The 20,222-nt window shown below is 44.5% G+C and overlaps 4 protein-coding genes across 15 annotated transcripts in view; 2 read left to right on the plus strand and 2 right to left on the minus strand.

Moving 5' to 3' along the window:
• LOC118088106 (armadillo repeat-containing protein 12) overlaps nt 1–3,844 on the plus strand; it is a 62,427-nt gene extending 58,583 nt beyond the window's left edge. For all 11 annotated transcript variants that reach the window (XM_060277012.1, XM_060277017.1, XM_035121260.2 and 8 more), the window contains one exon: nt 793–3,844. In XM_060277012.1, the coding sequence (XP_060132995.1) occupies nt 793–1,431 (639 nt within the window). In that variant the 3' untranslated portion in view covers nt 1,432–3,844. The remainder of the gene's footprint in view (nt 1–792) is intronic.
• On the minus strand, nt 3,682–5,758 carry CLPS (colipase). The gene is made up of 3 exons (XM_035121265.2): nt 5,622–5,758; nt 4,466–4,588; nt 3,682–3,847 (listed from the first exon to the last, which is right to left on the minus strand). The coding sequence occupies exons 1-3, from the start codon at nt 5,703–5,705 to the stop codon at nt 3,701–3,703; spliced, it is 354 nt and encodes a 117-aa protein (XP_034977156.1). The 5' UTR covers nt 5,706–5,758; the 3' UTR covers nt 3,682–3,700.
• A 2,237-nt stretch (nt 5,759–7,995) lies between these two features.
• LHFPL5 (LHFPL tetraspan subfamily member 5) lies at nt 7,996–16,467 on the plus strand. 2 transcript variants are annotated; one of them, XM_060277021.1, is made up of 3 exons: nt 7,996–9,644; nt 13,622–13,858; nt 14,851–16,467. In XM_060277021.1, the coding sequence occupies exons 1-3, from the start codon at nt 9,233–9,235 to the stop codon at nt 14,865–14,867; spliced, it is 666 nt and encodes a 221-aa protein (XP_060133004.1). In that variant the 5' UTR covers nt 7,996–9,232; the 3' UTR covers nt 14,868–16,467. The 2 variants fall into 2 exon arrangements, with proteins under 2 accessions (XP_060133004.1, XP_034977155.2); XM_035121264.2 differs by having other exon boundaries at nt 13,622–16,467.
• The window catches only part of SRPK1 (SRSF protein kinase 1), a 36,745-nt gene continuing 32,910 nt past the window's right edge, over nt 16,388–20,222 (minus strand). Inside the window, exon 16 of the mRNA XM_035121256.2 lies at nt 16,388–18,996. Coding sequence (XP_034977147.2) covers nt 18,812–18,996 — 185 coding nt within the window. The 3' untranslated portion in view covers nt 16,388–18,811. The remainder of the gene's footprint in view (nt 18,997–20,222) is intronic.

Here is a 20,222-nt window from a genome sequence, read left to right on the forward strand (position 1 = left end):
AGTTCAGGCCTTTAGTTGGGTGACTCACTCTTTTACCATCATTCACACCTGTCCCCATTGGCACGAAGGTTTCTCTGTTGCCACAGTAGTGCAGGGAGCTGCACCATGCTCAGGACTCTGTGTTCTGGTGCATGTAAAATATCAGAACCTCTTGGTGGGCAAAGGAAATAATGGCATCCTGCTGGTTGCAGCTACTCCATTTCCTACAGCATCCCCAGTGACAGAGGTTGAGAGTGAGGGTTACTATTGTCACTGACTACTTGTTCTCAGATCCACATGCATGGATCAGGGCCCTGTACACCTGAAGGAGCATCTCCACCCCCATCGTTCAGCCTGGACACTGAGGTCCAGCTCTGAGGGCCTTCTGGAGGTTCCCTCACTGCGAGATGTGAAGTTGCAGGGAACCAGGGAGAGGGCCTTCTCAGTGGTGGTGCCTGCCCTGTGGAACGCCCTCCCATCAGATGTCAAGGAAATAAACAACTACCTGACTTTTAGAAGACATCTGAAGGCAGCCCTGCATTGGGAAGTTGATAATGTTTTACATTGTATTATGTATTACATTGCTTGGCAGGGGGTTGGACTAGATGGCCCTTGTGGTCTCTTCCAACTCTATGATTTTATGATTCTATGATTTATATGTGTTGGAAGCTGCCCAGAGCAACTGTGCAACACAGCCAGATGGGTGGGGTGTAAATAATAAAATTATCATCATCATCATCATGGGGATGAGGAGGAATGAGGGGAAGGAAGAGGAGATATTGACTAAAGCCACTTGTGATGTTTCTCCCCAAGACACCTGCCGAGTTCCTGAGCCTCTTCCAACCATCCCTGCCAGGGAATCTGCTCTATGAGATGTTAGTCTTTGTGGAGCGCCTCAGCGAAGGGCGCCTCTCCCCGCAGTACCAGTCGATGCAGTGGCAGTACAGTGACAACTCCCTTCACGAAACCATCTTTGGCAACAACTCCCGCCTCTCCGACCGCCTGCTTGCTCTCATCATCCACCCAGAGGAGGAGGTACAGGCTCAAGCCTGCAAGGTCATCCTCAGCCTCCGGCTCAACAGGGAAGAGAGCAAGGTGGTCAACAACCTCTCCTTTGGTGCCAACATCAGTGTCCACCCCCTGGAATCAACGAGGATTAGCCAAGTCACCAATCCCTCTGACCTGAGCAGCCACCCTCTCGGTCCCAACAACGTCTCCGAGCCCACCGGCACCAACGTCTCCTTTGACAGCGCCCATGACAACAGCGGGCGTAGCTTCCAAACCCTCCAAGGCACTGATGAGACTGGACACAGCTTCTATCCCCTTCCAAGAGCTGACCACAGCTTCTACCCCCTTGAGAGCGTCAGCAGCCACATTGTTCAGGACCTAAGAGGCAACAGCTTCGATATTCCTCCACCTTGCTATTCCGGTGAGAGTGACAACAGTGTTTAAAGGGCCCATTTCTAAAGGAAAGAGAGAATGATAAAAGAGTTGGAGAAGAGATGACATCACCATTTGTCTCTCCCTATGTAAGGAAAAGGTCCGGGCATGTAAGCATTCAGGATCCTACCTTCTACCTAACAGAGCTTCTATGTGCATTAGAATCTCATTTCCCCAGATCTGTAGTGTACTGATCATTTGCTCATTACCATCTATGTACCGGTATGGTCTGCTGAACTTTGCTGCTCCAGTTCAAGGTTCAGAGTGCTCAGAAAATCAGGTCCATCTGAATGTCTGCCAGCCTGCACTCATGGTGGTCTCTGAAGGGGTGTCTCTAGAGTTATAAACTCTAGTTTTTGTTATAAACATTAAGCCCATGCCAAAATAATGGGGAAAGTTGCCTGGAGAGAAATATCTGGTGTTACTGAGAAACAGTAGTTGGTCAGTAGCTTTTATTGTTTATAACCAATGGCCATCACAATACAGTATGAGCACAAACCACACAACTACAAAACGAAATATATTGCATGCACCAGACCGGAACAAATCTACAATGTCCAAAATTTAGGAATGTTCCTTCTGGTCAGCATCCCTGGGTTTTGGCACTTGAACTATCCAAAAAGCTTGCCCTTCTCTTTCTTGCCACTAATGCAAATAGTGCAGACTATAGCTGATGCACTTATCAACCTCTGCCAACAACCATTTAATTTTTGAATCATCTAGTTGACCTTCTAAGCCAATATGAAAAGGGGAGATAAACTTAGCTCTGGGTGAATCATACAATGGGCAATATAAAATATAATGTACTAGATCCTTAATATATATATGATCCACATATACAAAGGTGCTCTTTTACAGATTTGTTAGTATATCTCCCAGCCAGATATTCAGTAGGCATTGTTTGAAAACTGAGCTGGGTGAAAGCCTGTTGTACTGGGGGTGGTGGTGAGTTAATTCTCACAAGTACATAGCCCTTTTAATTTTACTGTACTAAGTGGCGTATTTACAATTTTTTGTATATTCAAGGTCTTTTTTTGCATCTTCGCCAAACACAATATCTCGTATCTTATGGTCAGGAGCCTCTGACAATACTACTGCTAGGGAGATCAAATAACTCTGCATCAGACCTCTACAAGATTTTACCCAGCCTTCCCTTTTCTGCATATCCGAAAAACAACTTTTGGTTAAGTGTTGTTCTGGCTGCAATGATATTTCCCCCCAGTACAAAACCATGGATTTGTATATACAAGCCTTTATAGAGGGAAGACCCGATTCAATCCTTAGTAGTGCTCCAGGTGTACAGTGTGGCAGTGCCAACATTGCATGCAGGAATTTATTTTGAAGTACATCAAGTTCCTCCCTGCAATGGTAACCCCAGATTGGTGCACCACATAAAAGGTGAGACACAATCTTGGCTACAAAAAACTTTAATGTTGGTTCAGCTAAATGATGGCACTCTGTGTAATGCAATTTCTTTATATAGGCCCCAATAAGCTGGTAGCTGAAAGCGTTGTTGCTTCTAAATTGGTGTGGTTCATGTTCTAAATCGAACACACTAGTAGATTGTGGCCTGGTACAAGGTTGGTTGCAAGAGGAGCATTACCAGCATGCAAGTATATGGTAAAAGATTAAGAAATAGACCCTCAAATGCATGACTGGGTTAAAAGTGGGTACATTGTCTAGATAGACCAAAGAATGCAATCTAAAGGGTATACTAAGTAATAAAATTATTTTCAATGAAATGGTGCAGTTCATGAGAATGGACAAAAGAGGTTTGCGAGTATGGATATGAATATGCTGTGCTGAACTGATGTATATGGATGTTTTGAGAAAGTGGTAAGTATGTCTGATCTGTGTTAGATAAGGGCTTTTAGCAGGTTGGATGAGGGGCATATTTGGAAGTATTTTCCATTTAAACAAATTGTGGTGGTGTGTGGATTAGTTTAGAAACTTGTGAGATATGTTGCAGACGTTGGAATTATTTTGGGCAATGATAACTGCTGCATGGATGTGTGAAGGAGAACAGGAGTGTGTGTTCATATTGTAAATGTTGGTTTCTGCTCTCTGAGTCCTATGCACACGCACCTGCTTGCTATGTTCCTTCACTCTGCCGACAAGTTCCTTAGGCAGAGTGCTATGCCCATGTGTCAGCTGCGTTCTTCCACTGAAAGATCAGAAAGGACCATGTGGCCAATTAAACTGCAATGTACTGTATGTACAGAGGTAGGAATTATATTGAGGAATAATAATCACAAAGGAGAATAGGAGAGCAAGTGCATCTTTAATGTTTTCCCTCAACTTTTAATTTTCTTGCTGGGTCCTCACAAATGCCATAGTCGGTGTTGGTGATAGTCCCGATAATTGTCCTGTCAGCCTCACAGCTTAATCCATTTTCACAGGGACACCTGTAGTAAATCCCAGTAAGGTGCTGCAAGAGATACAAAGATGTAGATCAGAATTCACAATTCGACTAGAGGAAAAGCTACATATATAATATCTTTTCCATTCTGCTAAGCTGACCAGACTTGGACATCATCCTGCACTCCTCACTTTTCACTGTATTTGATACCAACTTCAGAATATTTGCCACATGTATGAGGCTGCTTTAAAGTGAGTGATGGGTTCTTCCAGATGACTTAAAAAAAATAATTCAATTCTGCTTCTTCTCATGTTCACTCTCTCACACAAATCTTTTCAGCTTCTCACCATCTCCAAAATTCATTACTTCATCCAATACCACTACATCCTCCTTCACTTTCCTAAGTATCTCTCAGGTTCACAGTTGTAATTACCTTCCCTGGCTCTCTTCTTTTGCTTCATCCTTCACTTAGACTCATTCCCTCTATCCTTAGTTCTACTGCTTAGCTTAATCTTCCCAGCCCATCATTATGATCATAATACTTCTCTCTATTCCTCTCTCCACTGGTTTCTTCTTTCTTGTCTGACGTTCTTCTGAATCTCCACTGACATCTTTAAGCCACCAACAAAGAAGATGGAGGCCAGAAGAAACACCAGTCATTCCTAAGGAATAGGAAATGCCACTTACCCACCGAGAGCACTCCTGAAACTCAGCTGCTTTGTCTGCACAACGAGCGAGGCTTAAGCCACTCTCTCTGTGACAGCATCTACTTTTGCATTGGAGACTGTTGAGACATAGCTCTCCATTGTCCTATAAGGAAACCATGATTAGATAAGGTGTGAGCAACAGGATAAATGTCCATGAAGATGGACGCAGGTGGTGCTGTAGTCTAAACCACTGAGTCTCTTGGGCTTGCCAATCAGAAGGTCGGCGGTTCAAATCCCCATGACAGAGTGAGCTCCGGTTTTGTCCCAGCTTCTGCCAACCTAGCACTTCGAAAGCATGCCAGTGCAAGTAGATAAATAGGGTACCACTGTGGTGGGAAGGTAAATGGCGTTTCCGTGTGCTCTGGAACTTGTTACAGTGTTCTGTTGTGCCAGAAGCAGTTTAGTCATGCTGGCCACATGACCCAGAAAGCTTTCCGTGGACAAACACCGGCTCCTTCGGCCTGAAAGTGAGATGACTGCCGCAACCCGATAGGCGCCTTTGACTGACTGGACTTAACCGTCCAGGAATCCTTTACCTTTTACCTTTAGCATGAAGATGAAGGCCAGACAAACCACCATCCATTCTCAAAGCATAGCAGAGAACAAAGCCAGCCAGCCAAGGGAGTGAAAGCTGGTAGCCAAACCCACCTCTCACAGGTCTATATCCCCTGATTAGAGGATTTCACGGAATCTTATGGACCTTTATATTTAAGTCACATAAAGTTGATTCTGCAGCACTCCTGTCCTTTCCAAGCTGCCACTAGAGATACTGTGTTGTCATCATCCCTCAACCTCACAAAAGAAAATTCCCATATAGGTAGGGAATGTACCTTGTGTGCCCTGGTTTTTATGCTGATATCCTAGAGTACCCTAATGCTCAAAGTGTTTGTTTGACACTCCTATTCCTAAAGTGAACTGGGGCAACTAAAGCATTTCTGAAATGAATCCTGAAAAGGACCGTATGCATAAATCAAACAAAGTGTCTGAAGAACTCCCTGTAAAAGTATTTCCCTATTACATGACTGGGTAGCAATTTCAATTCTAGAGAGACTCCCAAGAGCCAGACACATGGCAAATCCCTTGCATCAGGGATGCTTCTGGAAAGAGTACAGCAAGAGTACCCAGCAACCTCTTACCAGATTCATGATGAGTCCTCTTTGGCTAGAAAAGGCCTCTGCCAAGGCAAGTGTCAGCAGCAACAAAACCCAAGTGCTCCTCATTGCTTCTTAGCAGTAAGCCAAAGGTTTGATCTGGTGCACCTAGGACAAGAATCCAGAACGTGGCATGTTGCAGACTTATAAAGCCTACCCTCAAAGTCACATGGGTGCCTTCTTGCAAAAGATATGAGTACATGTAATGGAAAAATGCTGTCTTGTTAAAAATAAAGGAAAAAACAAACAAGCCAGTCAAAATCACCCAAGGCCACAGGAGAGTATCATGTGCAGTCAGTCTCGATAGCTCTATTGGTTAGAACAGAGGTTTTCAACCTTTTTGAGTCCATGGCTCCCTTGACCAACTACATTCTTTCTGCATTCTTTCTGTGGGGCTCAGGAGCCCAGTTATGTCACCTCTTGCTTGCAGAGTTGGCAGCCTCTCACCCTTTTTTGAACACCTTCCCTTGTGGAGTGTTCCCTCAGCCTCCTCTCCTTGGGAGTCCTCTGGGCAGCTCTCTCCCCCCCCCCCACTCCAAAGAGAGGTGCCTCCTCACACTGCCCCTCAGGGGCCTGGAACTTGTCTGTCCATTCCCAACAGTAAGGGCTGGTGGCTGGCTGGGCTTCCCTTGCCCACTTGCTTGCTTACTCCATGGTCACCTCAGCTCTAGCAACCTCACCCCCTGCTAGAGGCATCATTCGCCTGAGGAGCTTGTAGCCATGGCTGCTGCAACAAACAGCTGTGCAAGCCTTTGGGAGGCAGAAACAAGAGAGGACATCAGAGGGAGGGAGGGAAGGAAGGAAAGAGGGACAGGGGCCAATGTTGCCCACGGCACCCCTGACCATCATTCAAGGCACCCCAGGGTACCATGACACACTGGTTGAAAACCACTGGGTTAGAACATGGTGCTGATAATGCCAAGGTTGTAGGTTTGATCCCTGTGTGGGACAGCTGCTTATTCCTGCATGTTTACACTCTCAGAAAGAACTGGAACATGTGTGCAGATGTTTGGATATAGCAGAAATAATTGCACCAGACATGAATCTGGCAAGGCCTCCCTTCTTACCTTTCTTGGAAGGCTTATACTGCCAGAGGAAAGGATAACTTGCCAATGGGTAAAAACAACAGAAAAGCTTATTGCTCACTGTTACTCATTTCATGGCCCTTTCATCTTCTTGAATATCTGGTAGGGCTGCCAACATGAGGAACAGCAGGCAAGTGTGAAAGGCTTGCTCTTTCCCAGAGCTATTATTCAGACAGCCTGAGATATGAAATCACCTTGAGTCCAGTAACAGGAACAGCCTGCTGGAACTTTCTCAGGGCACAGGTGTGGACTTTTTGGATTGCAAGGCCAGGCTCAGGTGTTCAGGGAGATGATTTTTTGAATGCTGTCAGCAGTTAAGTAAGTTTCAGTTTAGACTTGTGGTTCCCAACACATGCCCCACAGAGGGGCAATTTAATTTTTAAGAGGGGCAATTTGAGAATGAGTTATTAACAGTGAATGGCCTTTTAGGCTTCCTTTTAGGCACCAGGATTTTAGAGATGTTTAGGTGGGACATGGCCAAGAAAAGTTTGGGAACCACTGGTTTAGGCATTCTAGATCAGGCATCCCCAAACGTCGGCCCTCCAGATGTTTTGGACTACAATTCCCATTGTCCCTGACCACTGGTCCTGTTAGCTAGGGGTCATGGGAGTTGTAGGCCAAAACATCTGGAGGGCCGCAGTTTGGGGATGCCTGTTCTAGATTATCTACTCAGGCAGCTCATGACTCTGGTATTAGTCACTTTGGTGGCATCATTCTTGTTTGCAACTCTTACAGGTTGTTGTCCATATGGGCAATGACCAAGTCAATGCACAAGCAGGAAAGCTTCCATTTGTTGAGCTGAATGTCCTCTTCCACCCTCCCCTGTATGCTCCTTGTAGTTGTACCTTGCACCCCAGATCTGCTTTGGGTTCCCCCCCCCCAACCCTGTAAGAGAAGATGGGAGAGGTGCAGGGGCACATGGGAGAAGGAAAGGGAGAAATGGACCAGGTACACATAATATATAGTTATGAGTTTGGGTGGGATCGTTCTGGATGAAACTGTGGGTCACTTCCAGGGCTGGCCAATCCATGAGGTGAGATGAGGCAGTTGCCTTGGAGTGGAAGGCTCTGGAAAGATGGGAGGGGTGGCAGACCCAGCCTCCGTGAAGCATGGCCTGTGCTTGCTGACCTCCCCCACTCTTCTGTGTGCTTAACCCCCCTGCCAACAACAGGTGACAGGAGGTGCGTAGATGGGTGCCTGGCTTCAGGTGTGCAATGGAGGAGGAGCAGGTGGGTGGGAGTGCTGTGGGTGCTCAGTGGTGAGGGGGTGGCATTTTCTGTTTTGCTTCTAGCCCTTCCAAACCTTAGAATGGTATGGCATGAAGATATGGTTTTATGGTTGCTTCACCCTGTTCCTTGCTCAACCCACAGTTGTATTATCCATGCCACTGCAAAGTTGGTGAAAACAAACTCACCTAGATGGCAGAATGAGAGCATTCTGGAGCTTTAGCTGTCTAACACACAAAGTGCCTTAGAAGCTAAACTAATGCTGTCATTTTTTTCATAAAAACATCTTTTAACCCTAAACTTCAAGCTACATTCCCCTTGAATATTCCAAGGACCTTGAAAAACGCAAACATGTAGCTACCTTGGAAAGTTGTCTCCATCTTTGCAGAACACCTCCTCAAACCACATAATATGAAGTGTTGTGATTCAGGGGCTACTGCATGAATATATTTTATACAGCGAATAGAGAGCAGCTAGCATTCTTTTGCATTACAGCAGGTATGAGCACTTGGTCTCTGAGGGAGTCAGAATTATAATGGGGCAATCATAATGAGCAATTCATTGATAAAATCCCACTAAGCTTCAGTTAGCCCTGGAGGACGTGGCTGATGAAAGCCTGGAAAACCACAGTGCCCACTTGGATGCCGAACGGCATATAGAGATGTTCAAAGTTGCCATTCGTCCCCGTCCTACATCCGGATAGGATTGTATCCCCGCCTCAAGTCCACTTTAGTGTGTATTCGCGCTGTGCGCAGCTGTTCCAGCCCGCCTCCTTCCCCCTCGCTCTACTCGCCTTCCATTCCCTTCTCTCCCCTTGACTTTCTCTGCCTGCCGCTGTCCGTGGTTCTGAAACAGAGCGCGGAAGAGAGAACGGGGGAAGCAACAGCAGGGAGGAGCTTCGAAGGGCATATGGCAGCCGCCGCTTAGAAACCGAGAGATTAGGGAAAAGGAGGAGGAGGAGCCACAGCTAAGTAACCTTCAGGCTCTCAGGGAGCAGATCAGAACATAAACTTAACAGGCATTCTGGAGACCTGTCGACTGAAGCCCGGGAAGGGTCTCTGAGTCTAGAGCTACTTCCCAGAGGTACCGGCTAGGATTGGGAAGCCAAGCCTGCAGCCCCAATTCCCCAGCTTCAGAGCATCTACCCGCTGCTACCCCTCCCATTTCCCGGCGTAAGGAAGCAGTCAGCATGCTGAGCGTCTGACTTTCACCTCCTAGGACCCCTGTCCAGTGCTGACCCTTACCACCTGTTTCCTAGAAGAAACAGCCCACCCTAGGAGTCGCCATGGGGAAGATGCTCCCAGCCCAGGAGGCAGCAAAAATCTACCACACCAACTATGTGAGGAATGCCCGAGCCATGGGGGTCCTGTGGGCCCTGTTCACCCTCTGCTTTGCTGTGATCATGGTGGTGACTTTCATCCAGCCCTACTGGATCGGGGACAGCATTGATACACCACAGGCCGGCTACTTTGGCCTTTTCTCCTACTGCATTGGCAATGCCCTTACAGGGGAACTCATCTGCAAGGGCAGCCCAATGGACTTCGGCACCATCCCCTCAAGTGCCTTCAAAACGGCCATGTTCTTTGTGGGCATCTCAACCTTCCTCATCATTGGCTGCATCTTCTGCTTCAGCCTCTTCTTCTTCTGCAACGCAGCCACTGTCTTCAAGGTGTGCGCTTGGATGCAGCTGGCAGCATGTGAGTGGGGCTTAGGGGACCTGGAGGGAGAGGGGAAGACACGCTTGTAAGAGTCACACACCTGTGCTAATGGGAGTAGCCTCAGGGCCAAGCAATATCATTTTTGGGACAACATAGCTCTTTGCCTCTGTTTCCCAAAGGCCACCTGTGTAGATATAATTCAAATCTGCTGGTGGCCATTTTGGATTCACACTACATTGGCACCAACACAAACCAGGTTTTGGAACATTTAATTTGCTGCTGAAGCTCCCAGTACATAATATGGTAAGTGAAATTGGTTTTGCAATGTATTTATCAGTTCCTTAGAGCAGTGTTTCTCAACCAGTGTGCCTCCAGATGTTTTGGGACTACAACTCCCATCATTCCTGACCACTGGTCTTGCTAGCTAGGGATGATGGGAGTTGTAGTCCCAAAACATCTGGAGGCACACTGGTTGAGAAACACTGCCTTAGAGGAAATAAAGCACATCCAACTTCTTATACAAGTGGTTGCCCAGATTACATGGAGGCAAACCCAAAATTGTCACTGAAGGGAGCTGCAGCCAATCATTGCTCCCTGATCAGTGCACCTATATGCTTCATATGATGAATGAATCCTTGTAGAATTCATATTTTCTTATTTTTGAACGTGCACTTAAATATGCAATATGTGAAGTCTTCCATATGCACCTTTTTGCCTTAAATTTCCAGAGGGGTAGGCAGGTCAGTCTATTGCCATGCAAACGATGAAGTCTTGTGGCACCTCAAAGACAAACAAATTCATTATGGCATAAACTTTTGTGGACTACAGTCAACTTTCTACTCTCTGTAGATTATCCTGTTTAATCTGGTGTTTACGTAATGAATAAGAGTGACTGCCCAATTAAGCCCAGCTAGTAATGGCAATGTCCAAGGGAAGGCACAGCTAGGATTTGGTGAAGCTTTTAGCTGTCCAGACTCAGTCCTGCTATGTCTGTGCAATTCTACAGGCAGAAGAAGTTGACATATAATCAAGACACTTGAAACCTTTTGAAATATTTACACCAGTGAGAAATGTTGATAGCCTTCTTACATTACCTGCAGAGTTCTGCTTCAACAGGTGGAAGATACATTTGGTGAGAGACATTGGTGGCACAAACCAAGATGAACAACAGTGTATTTTGTGGTTTTATATTCTGATTTTATCCTGTGAGCTGCCCCAATACCTGTGGGTATAGGGCAGTATACAAATAATAATAATAATAATAATAATAATAATAATAATAATAATAATAATAATAATGGAAGCCTCTGGTTCCAGTCTCCAAAGCTTGGGAGTCAGAGGCTTGAAAAGGCCCACAAGTGTCTCACAGTGACCAAAGAGGAGAAACACAGGAGGAAAATAAAAGAATGGTTAAGCAGGGGTATGTGTGTATTTAATGATTTCATGTGCAAAATTTCATGTTTCATGTTGCCATATTGGCTGCCAAGAAAGATGCCAAATAGTAGCATTGATCTATTTTATGATACTCACTTGCATAACTGTAGGAGACTATTTAAAGGGGTCAGCAACCTTTTTCAGCCGTGGGCCAGTCCACCGTCTCTCAGACCATGTGGTGGGCTGGACTATATTTTGAAAAAAAATTGAACGAATTCCTATGCCCCACAAATAATCCAGAGATGCATTTTAAATAAAAGGACACATTCTACTCATGTAAAAACATCAGGCAGGCCCCACAAATAACCCAGAGATGGATTTTAAATGAAAGCACACATTCTACTCATGTAAAAACACATTGATTGAGAAGGTGATTGGGCCACATTCGGCCCACGGGCCTTAGGTTGCCTACCCCTTTAAACCATGTCTTCATTTTACCAGTTTAGTATCTTAATCCCATACATGACCAGTGAACCCATTTATTCTGAACTGGAGGCTCATTGAACTTATTTACCAAAGACTTACAAAATTGTCTGAGATCTCAGGGTGTGAAGAATGAACCTCTGCTTTCTGAAAAGATAACATTTATACATTTCAGTGTAATCTGGGAGATAAGGTCAAATCAAACTGTGCATGGCACATTAAGTAGAAGTCCCAGCAGAGACACCAACTAAGCTCTAAGGCATGAAGGCATATGGGTTATAATGAAGAGGAAGCTTATGGGAAGCTAATAAATCACAGTTTTCTTTCTTTATAAACTCCATCCTAAGGAGAAAGCAGTGCCAAAGAGTCTTCATCATGTTATGGCACTGTAGTCTAGGCTATCACATTTCCTAGTGGCAGAGATCAATTGTGTCAGCAAGCAAGCAAGACAGAAAGAAGGCAGCACATTTATTACTGACATGAAAGAATGCTTTGCAACAGAGGTTATACTGTCCTCTTGATGCACTGGTGTATAGTAGTATATCAAACTACTATAACTATGACCATGTGGTTGCTTTAGGGAATCAATTGCTGCATGTCCCAGCTCCTGCCAACCTAGCAGTTCAAAATCACATCAAAGTGCAAGTAGATAAATAGGTACCGCTACAGCGGGAAGGTAAACAGCGTTTCCATGTGCTGCTCTGGTTTGCCAGAAGCAGCTTTGTCATGCTGGCCACATGACCTGGAAGCTATACGCCAGCTCCCTCGGCCAATAATGCGAGATGAGCGCGCAACCCCAGAGTCAGTCACGACTGGACCTAATGGTCAGGGGTCTCTTTACTTTTATCTGCTGCATGTCACAGGAAGCAACATTCACAATGGATATTAACAGAACCTTACTGGATGCCTTTTCTACCACACTTGCCAGTGATGAAAAATGCTTGTGCAGCCCAGAAGGGCTTGTGTTAACATACAAATAATGATTCCATGACAACAGAAGCACTTAAACAAGTCTAATTCAGAACAGCAATGCTACATAAATGAACCCTATTCCATACTTATGCAGTAATCATGGCTTATTTGGTTTTGTTTACAGCTTGGTTTGTTTGGATGAGTCATCTTGAGCTCTTTGCTCCATTAGCAGCTTCTGTTCTCCTTGCAGGAGAGGTTAATGATCTGTAGATATCTCATTAGTGGCTGAGCAGTCTTTTCTACAGGCTGGCCTAGGCGGATTGTCAGTCCCATTCAGCACTTGGATTCTACTTTGAAGGGAATGGAACACCACAAATGCATATTACTATTTTAACCCTTTAACTTTCATAGTTTTCCCCAAAGATTAATGTAATTCAGAGTTATTAGAGGTGCCAGGAAAAATCCACAGTTCTTTCTCACAGAGCTACTATTACAGGATTCTCTAAGGAGCAGAAATTGACCAGTCTATTAGATTAGCTATACCATATCTGTAGTGTAGATAAAATGCCCTAACACAATTAAAAGGTAAAGGTAAAGAGACCCCTGACCATTAAGTCCAGTCGCAGATGACTCTGGGGTTGTGGCGCTCATCTCGCTTTATTGGCCGAGGGAGCCGGTGTACAGCTTGCGGGTCATGTGGCCAGCATGACTAAGCCGCTTCTGGCAAACCAGAGCAGCACACGGAAACGCTGTTTACCTTCCCGCCGGAGCGGTACCTATTTATCTACTTGCACTTTGATGTGCTTTCGAACTGCTAGGTTGGCAGGAGCTGGTTGTAGTGTAGTGAAGGACCTGGTGCTGAAAATTGCTTCCACACATTCATATCATCACTAGTTAAGCTAACATAGAACTGTGCCCATCAAAGGCAGAGACGCTGAATGGCAATGACCTTCTCAATGCTGTGGAGATGAGTGGCAGTTTGCAAGAGATTCTGCCTTGTGTCACCATTGATGCAACACTGAGCAAAAGCACTCCATTTGTGTCATTTGGCTCTCTTCATTTTCATTCAGCCTCTCTTCCCCCTCCTTCCCACAATTTCTGGGAGAGATTTGAGACATTACTGGAACCAAGATTATGTTCAAAAACTTTCTTGCACCAAACATCCTGAATGAGACAAGATGCCATCTCGTTTGGCCTGCAGTCATCTATTTGGAAATCTTATTAATGCAGAGCATCTTTCCCTGCAGGTGCAGGCTTGGCAATAGGCTGCCTGCTCTACCCCGATGGCTGGGACTCACCCGAGGTGAAACGTATGTGTGGTGAGAAGACGGACAAATACACACTGGGTGTGTGCACAGTGCGCTGGGCATACATCCTTTGCATCATTGGGATCTTGGACGCCTTCATTCTCTCCTTCTTGGCATTTGTGCTTGGCAACCGGCAAGACAATCTCCTTCCATCAGACTTCCAAGTGGATAATAAAGGTGATCCTATTGTGTGTATGGACCCTCTCAGGGCAGACACCACCCTCCAACAGACTAGTACCTTGTAGGATAGCATTAGGCATGCATTCAGAAGTGCCAGGGCTATGGGATATGATGAGGGAATGGTGGTTCTGAGCTGTGCTTAACTGCATAGCTTACCCAGATGAGTGCTCATGCAGTGGGTAATTTGAGTTTATTTCAGTTATTACCTTTATATCCAGCCTTTCTTCCAAGGTGAAACTCCGACTGGCAAATAGTATCCAACTTGCCTCCCATCCAGGTACTGACCACACCTGCTTTACTGGAGCATAGTTGCTTCATCAAGTGGTGGTGGGGAGCTCAGACCTTGTGCCATGGTACAGGGAGAAAGCAAGTATTTAATAGAGAGGGCTTACTAGAGGGGTGCACATGGCAAGGCTTCTGCATAACTATATCCCTGAAAAACAGCCTGCAATGCAAATGCTTCTGCATGAATGCAAAAAACCCAAGCACATGTCTACAACTCCAAGCAAGCTTCTAGCACGTGTAGCTATGACTCTCCCCCTAAAGATATATGTTTGCTAGATACTAAACAGCACTGCAATAGCTCTATGGACGGATGATCCATCTTTTCCTCATTGCCCATCATCTTTCAAAGCCCTGCTCATCCATGGAATTCAGGTCTAGTTAGTTATGATGAAGCTGATACACTTCCAGTGCAGTCCTTATTGGTACATTGGGTACTAAATTGAGCCAGTTCTCATTAACTGCAAGCGCCTGGCAAATATAGAAAGGGAGCGACATCCTTTTTGCATATACTGTATAATCATGGCTAGTGATGGCTTTCAATTTAGTACTAGCGGTTCAGGCTGCACATCACGCATCTTCTCCCCTCCCCGAGTGTGGGCTTGTGTGCATCTTTGGGGCCATGAAACAGGGGCACTTTAACAGTAGTCATGAGGCTGGATACTTTTCAGGGTCACCATTTGAATGTTGTTGTTTTTGTCTTGCAGAAGAAGGAAATGAATGAAGACAAACAACCTCAAGTGTACCTTGATTGAAGTGGGCGACATACACATTCCAACTATGAAGCTGGAGTCCAGAAGGCTGCTTGATACGCGCTCCCAGGCTTTTATTGCCTGCAAACATTCAGTTGCGCAATGACACAAAACCAGACACCACAAAAAAAGGGGGACGGGGACGAGGACTCCTTTTGGAAAACTAACCCTTCTTTCTCCAGAAAGATCACCTACTAGATTCTCAAAACCTTTGCCAAGAACTATACCCAAATATTCTTGAACTGAAGATCTGCTATGCAAGAATCAACATATTCATGACATTCTCTTATAACCGAGGGATCCAATCAATCAAGAGACAACGCAGGCATATAATTAGTAACAAGCAGCCTATGCAAAGTAATCTGTTCTCTCCTTTGTTTACATGAAGCCAGAGTGGAAAGCCACAAAAGTAATTGAGGCCCAATGGCAGGCATGCCCAGGAGGATAGTAGACTTCCTTCTTTGAAGAATGACTTTCTATCCTGCACTATAGAGTGATCGTGAAACTTCCTTCTAGTCATGAGTTTGCTGTGCATCAAGGAGAGCTGGTGACCATGGAGAATATCTCTTGTTAGGTGTGCAGTTGCTTGCAGTTTTCTGAATTTGGTCTTTTATTCTGTTCTTATGTTCAGTGTAGCCTGCTGAGGTTTTCCGTAAAGCATAGATGAAAGAAATCTGCAGCAAAAATTAGCAGTTCCAACAAGATGCAGTAATACTGGCACCCAAGGAAAATAGGTATATAAGCAAGTCCCAGACATCAGCCACAAAGCTAACCCTCCCCTCCCTTGCCCTTACCAAATATCCCACTAAGATACCAAAAGAACTACAGAACAAGCAAAACATGCTAGTAGTTGGTAATGCATCTCTGCAGTAGGCTCTGTCCACTGCACAGAGCGTATCTGTTCCAAATATGGAAAAGTGGGCAGCAGTATTAGAAATAAGCTCAAATGATAAGATTATGCTAAACAGATCTACTCTGAAACCCAAGCGTATTAACTGGATTTCTCTTCATGGTTAATTATCTGGGACAATTCAAGCATCTCTTCCTGCAACGAGACCAGTTTTGCATTAAGATGATACAGAGTTAAAATAAGCTGCTAGTATTGTAATGTAAATCTTAACTTAAGACAATGATAATCAAATGTCTGATCAATTATGCATTGTGGTTTATGCTTTCAAGAATTAATTTCATCATCTTTACTCCAGCAGTCTAAAAGCAGACCACCATTTCCTGAACTCATCAGCCACCAATATTCTTCGTTTCCTTTTCCTGCCCTGCAGCCATGCAACTACATCACTATATCCCCATAACACAGCAGTGCTTGGATTTAATTTAAGCTTCTCACTGTCTCACAGCCTGTTCAGATAAGAGGCTCTACTGTACAAAACCTGTGGATGAATATAGACAGCATATCAAAAGTACCTGTGGATTATTAATAACCTGTTTATTGTGCTGCTGCATATACAAAGAAAAAAAGACAATGCACCCAATAGAAAGAATAAAAATGTATTTTTTTCCTTCAGGTTTTAGAACGACAAAACAAGTACAAATCTGTTAGTGAGCACTTATGGCAATTTGAAGTTGAGTGAATCCAATGTGAGCCCCCAAATATGTAGGCGATCCTGACAAGCTACCTCTTGTATTATCCCAGAACTTCTCTCTTAGTGCAAAAGAGGTGGCAGCAGCCTTCTTCGGTGGAGAGGAACCAATATCAAAACCCAAGAGATGCAGCCCCACACCTAGGAGCATTTTGTTCCATTCAGATAGGCAAGATGTTGACGCAAACTAGGTTGCATCGACACCGGAAATTCAATTCTCCCTGCCAGCAAGTTTTCACAGTATTTAAAAAGAAAGTATGTATCTATACATTCTATTTCGATCCTTACAGTCAAGCAAAGAAGTGCTTCTTGGAGGTGAAGATGATACTTTGGATAACAGAAGTATCATTTAAAACTATTAGAATCTTTTCCTTTTCATCTTAAGATTGTACAAAGAGAACATTGCTTAAGATCTCCTAAATGGACATGCAGCACAGATTTTGCAAAAGCCTCAGTCAGGTATAATATGACAGTGCAGCCAAATTCGAAAGTGAAGGAGGTATGATGGTTAAACTTCCATTAAAAATAAAGTAAAATAAAACTGCACCAGATTTTTTTTGCAAAGGATAACGAGGGTTTAAGATGACTATAAACTGGGATTTCTACAAAGAGAAAACAACCAAGAAGAGTGCTTTACTGCTGGTAGCTTTTGCATTGAATTGTCCTCAGAGTGCCTTCAATTCTGAGTCCTCCAGCAGTCTCCAGCCTGGAGAATTTTGCAATCTCAAAGGCCTATTTGGTCCATGGGAAGTCTCCAAACCTTACATTTGAGCAAGATGCTGGGGATTTAGAAAACAAAAAACAAACCTGGGAAAACCTAGGAGATACTCATTGTAAAACTAGCAAGAGTTACATATCTTTCTAATAAAATAAAAAGCCTACAAGAGTCAGTCACAGCTAACCCCTTTTCCTAGGAGTTTACAAGCTTGCGTTGTATATACTCTGCTGAGCAACAATGGCTGTAATGATTCTGGAGAACAGAATTTGACACTTTCTCTCTAGGGGTGGGTGGGGAAGATTCAAACTACTCTGTCCCCCTAGATTATTTGTTCTGCCTGTTAATACATAGCGAAGAAATTCTATTCGAAAGGGAATTTCTAGAGTCCAGCACCTTGGACAGTAACAGGGTATATATATCATGACATTCATTAACCTTTGGAAATAGGGTGATTGACAGTCTGGGCACAGTTGGAAAGACAGCCCCCAATATTACCTTTCCTTATGTTGAAAAGGAAGAACATATCCTATTTTTCCAGACTGAAAACGTAACTGCTCTCTCCTAAAAAGGCAATTTCACCCAAGGCCAACAAGGCCCCTATGGAAGAAAGTGGTCTGCCACCGGCTGGATCACCTCCTGGCTTTTGTAGCAGAAACCATGCCATCATTTTGGGCCACATGTACACTGTTGGCAAGCCCCGTATTGCCTGGGGCTGCATGTTGGGCAAGTCTGGCACTGAACCTGGCCAACCTGGCTGCCCCTCTGCAGCCAACAAATGCATAGAGCCATACTTGTAAAGGGACAGTGACCTCTACCAATGTCGGCTGCCTTTGTTTTCCATGTGAAACTTACTCGAGTTCACATGCTACGGCTTTGGAGAGCGGCTTATTTCACGGGACTCAGAAACTCAAGTGAACATTGAGGGGACAAAAGAAAATGGTGCTAAAAAGTGAGAGATACAGTTGATAAGAGGTCGTTTCAAAGGATTAAATGGCTAAAACTAGAGAGAAGTACACCTGAAAAGAATAGCGAGAAAAAAGGAGAGTTACCCAGGCAGCAGAGCAGACACCTAAGGAATGAGTCGAGTCAAGTTCAGTGCTCCACATGGAGCTAGCCACCTTGGTGGCCATCTGCCATTCCTCCTCTTACTGCCAGCAACTGGATGCGCACTAAGAAAATGACTCCCAGAGTCAGTGAGCTAAGGAGGGATTCACAGCTCTTCACATCCCCCTTGGGATGACTGCAATATAGTTAAGGGAGTGTGTCCCAATGGAGATTTCCCCACACCTTCAGGGTTAAGTACTTGAGTAAGGAAGAGAGTCAGGGGTCATTTCACATTCCTGTAAAAACTCTTTGGCAAACGCCAATCACGGCAAAACATATTGGACGCCCACTGGCTGACAATAGTCCCTACTGAGTCGAGTACACAAACTCACATGAACGGTTAGATTTATCTAAAATCTCAAAAGCCCTCAAGGAGGAGCTTCACTCTGAAAATCAACAAGGAAAAAATTGACCTGGGAGGAGAGGGAAGGGGCAGCTGGGACATCTAGGTGTGTGTATATATTATGCTGTAAACCCAGTTATAGGGCCAATACATCTAGGAGTTGAGCCAGGGGTGCCTGAGACACTGTGCTGCTGTAGCTCTCTTCTCAGGATTCAGTTCCAGCATAGGTAATAAGAAGTCTGTGAATGCAGCTGCCTCGTCTTGGGACCACTCGTATTTCTCCACCAAAACTTCAAAAAGGCCCCATGGCTTCAGTTTGGTGATGTGCTTCAGATCACCTGAGAACAATGACAGGAAGATTAACAAGGCTCACATTAACATGAACAGGAAGGCCAACAGAACGGTTATCAGGATTCTAACGCTCCCTTCTATATGATATTGCTCAATAGAAAAAAGAATATTTTTTCTCTTTCAAATTTAACACCCAGCGCAAGGCAGGTTGTAAAGTATGGACTGTATGAAGTAGTGATAGCTAGGCAGCATTGTGCCAAATATGGACTACACTTTAAGGAAGTGTCTGGGCTCTGGGAACTTTTTTGAGAAGTCTGGTATTCCATGTTCTCTGTCTTCCTAACTTTCCAAAAAGCCTAAATCCCAATCCAGTTGGCTGAATGTTATTTCCAGAAAAAGAAACATGCCAGTGAATACAAGCTCCCTTAACAGCTCCCTTCCTTGGCATCCTTCCTAAAGATGATGCCATTTACTGACGTGATGTTCAAGTGATGCTACATATATCCAGAGCTTTACTCAGCCTGTGATATTTTCATGCAGCAATTTGCATCATAGCAAGACAATGATAACTGGATATACAAAGGCTTATAATTAGGTACAAAACAGGTTGCTTTAGCCCTGCCCACCCTTCCTACTGCCACATGGGGTGGAAGACAGAGTAGGCTTGCCAAATGTCAAGAAAATTCCTGACATGTCCTGTTTTTTTGGTGTAAAAATGGCATGGGGGATTTTGCCAAATTGGTAAAATGTCAGGGAAAACCCAGATGTATGGCAATGTGATGCAAAAAGCAGCCGAAACAGCTCCACTACTTTTTGGGAAGGTCTTTCTTTAAAAAACCCAACACCTTTGTGAGTGTTCTGAAATATGGCAACCCTGTTTCTGAGATTTCATGTGGCACAAAGTCTCCCAATCTTGACACACTTCAGAAGTGCAGTTTATGATCCTGTTTAGTTCTAGACTTGGAGATGAGTAAGATGCCCAAGTAAGTGGCCCCCAAAACTTGCCAAATACACACTGTTTTTAATTTGTTATTTGAAGTTGAAAAATGTACAAACATAGTCACATCTCTTTATTACAATAGCCCTATCTTCTTCTCTTTCATTTGTGCATTATCCCTTTAGAGTCTAAAGTGGGCGGGAGGGCGGGACGGGACTGGAATCAGCCAATGAGCTAGCTCTACAACTGGCCCATGCTCCACAGACCCTTTCTGGCAGGTTTGCAGCCAATCATCAGGTGGTCACACTTCAAAGGAAGAATTAGGAGTGCATTTAA

Source organism: Zootoca vivipara, chromosome 7, assembly GCF_963506605.1.
Source record: "Zootoca vivipara chromosome 7, rZooViv1.1, whole genome shotgun sequence".
In the NCBI taxonomy this organism is placed as follows: Eukaryota; Metazoa; Chordata; class Lepidosauria; order Squamata; family Lacertidae; genus Zootoca; species Zootoca vivipara.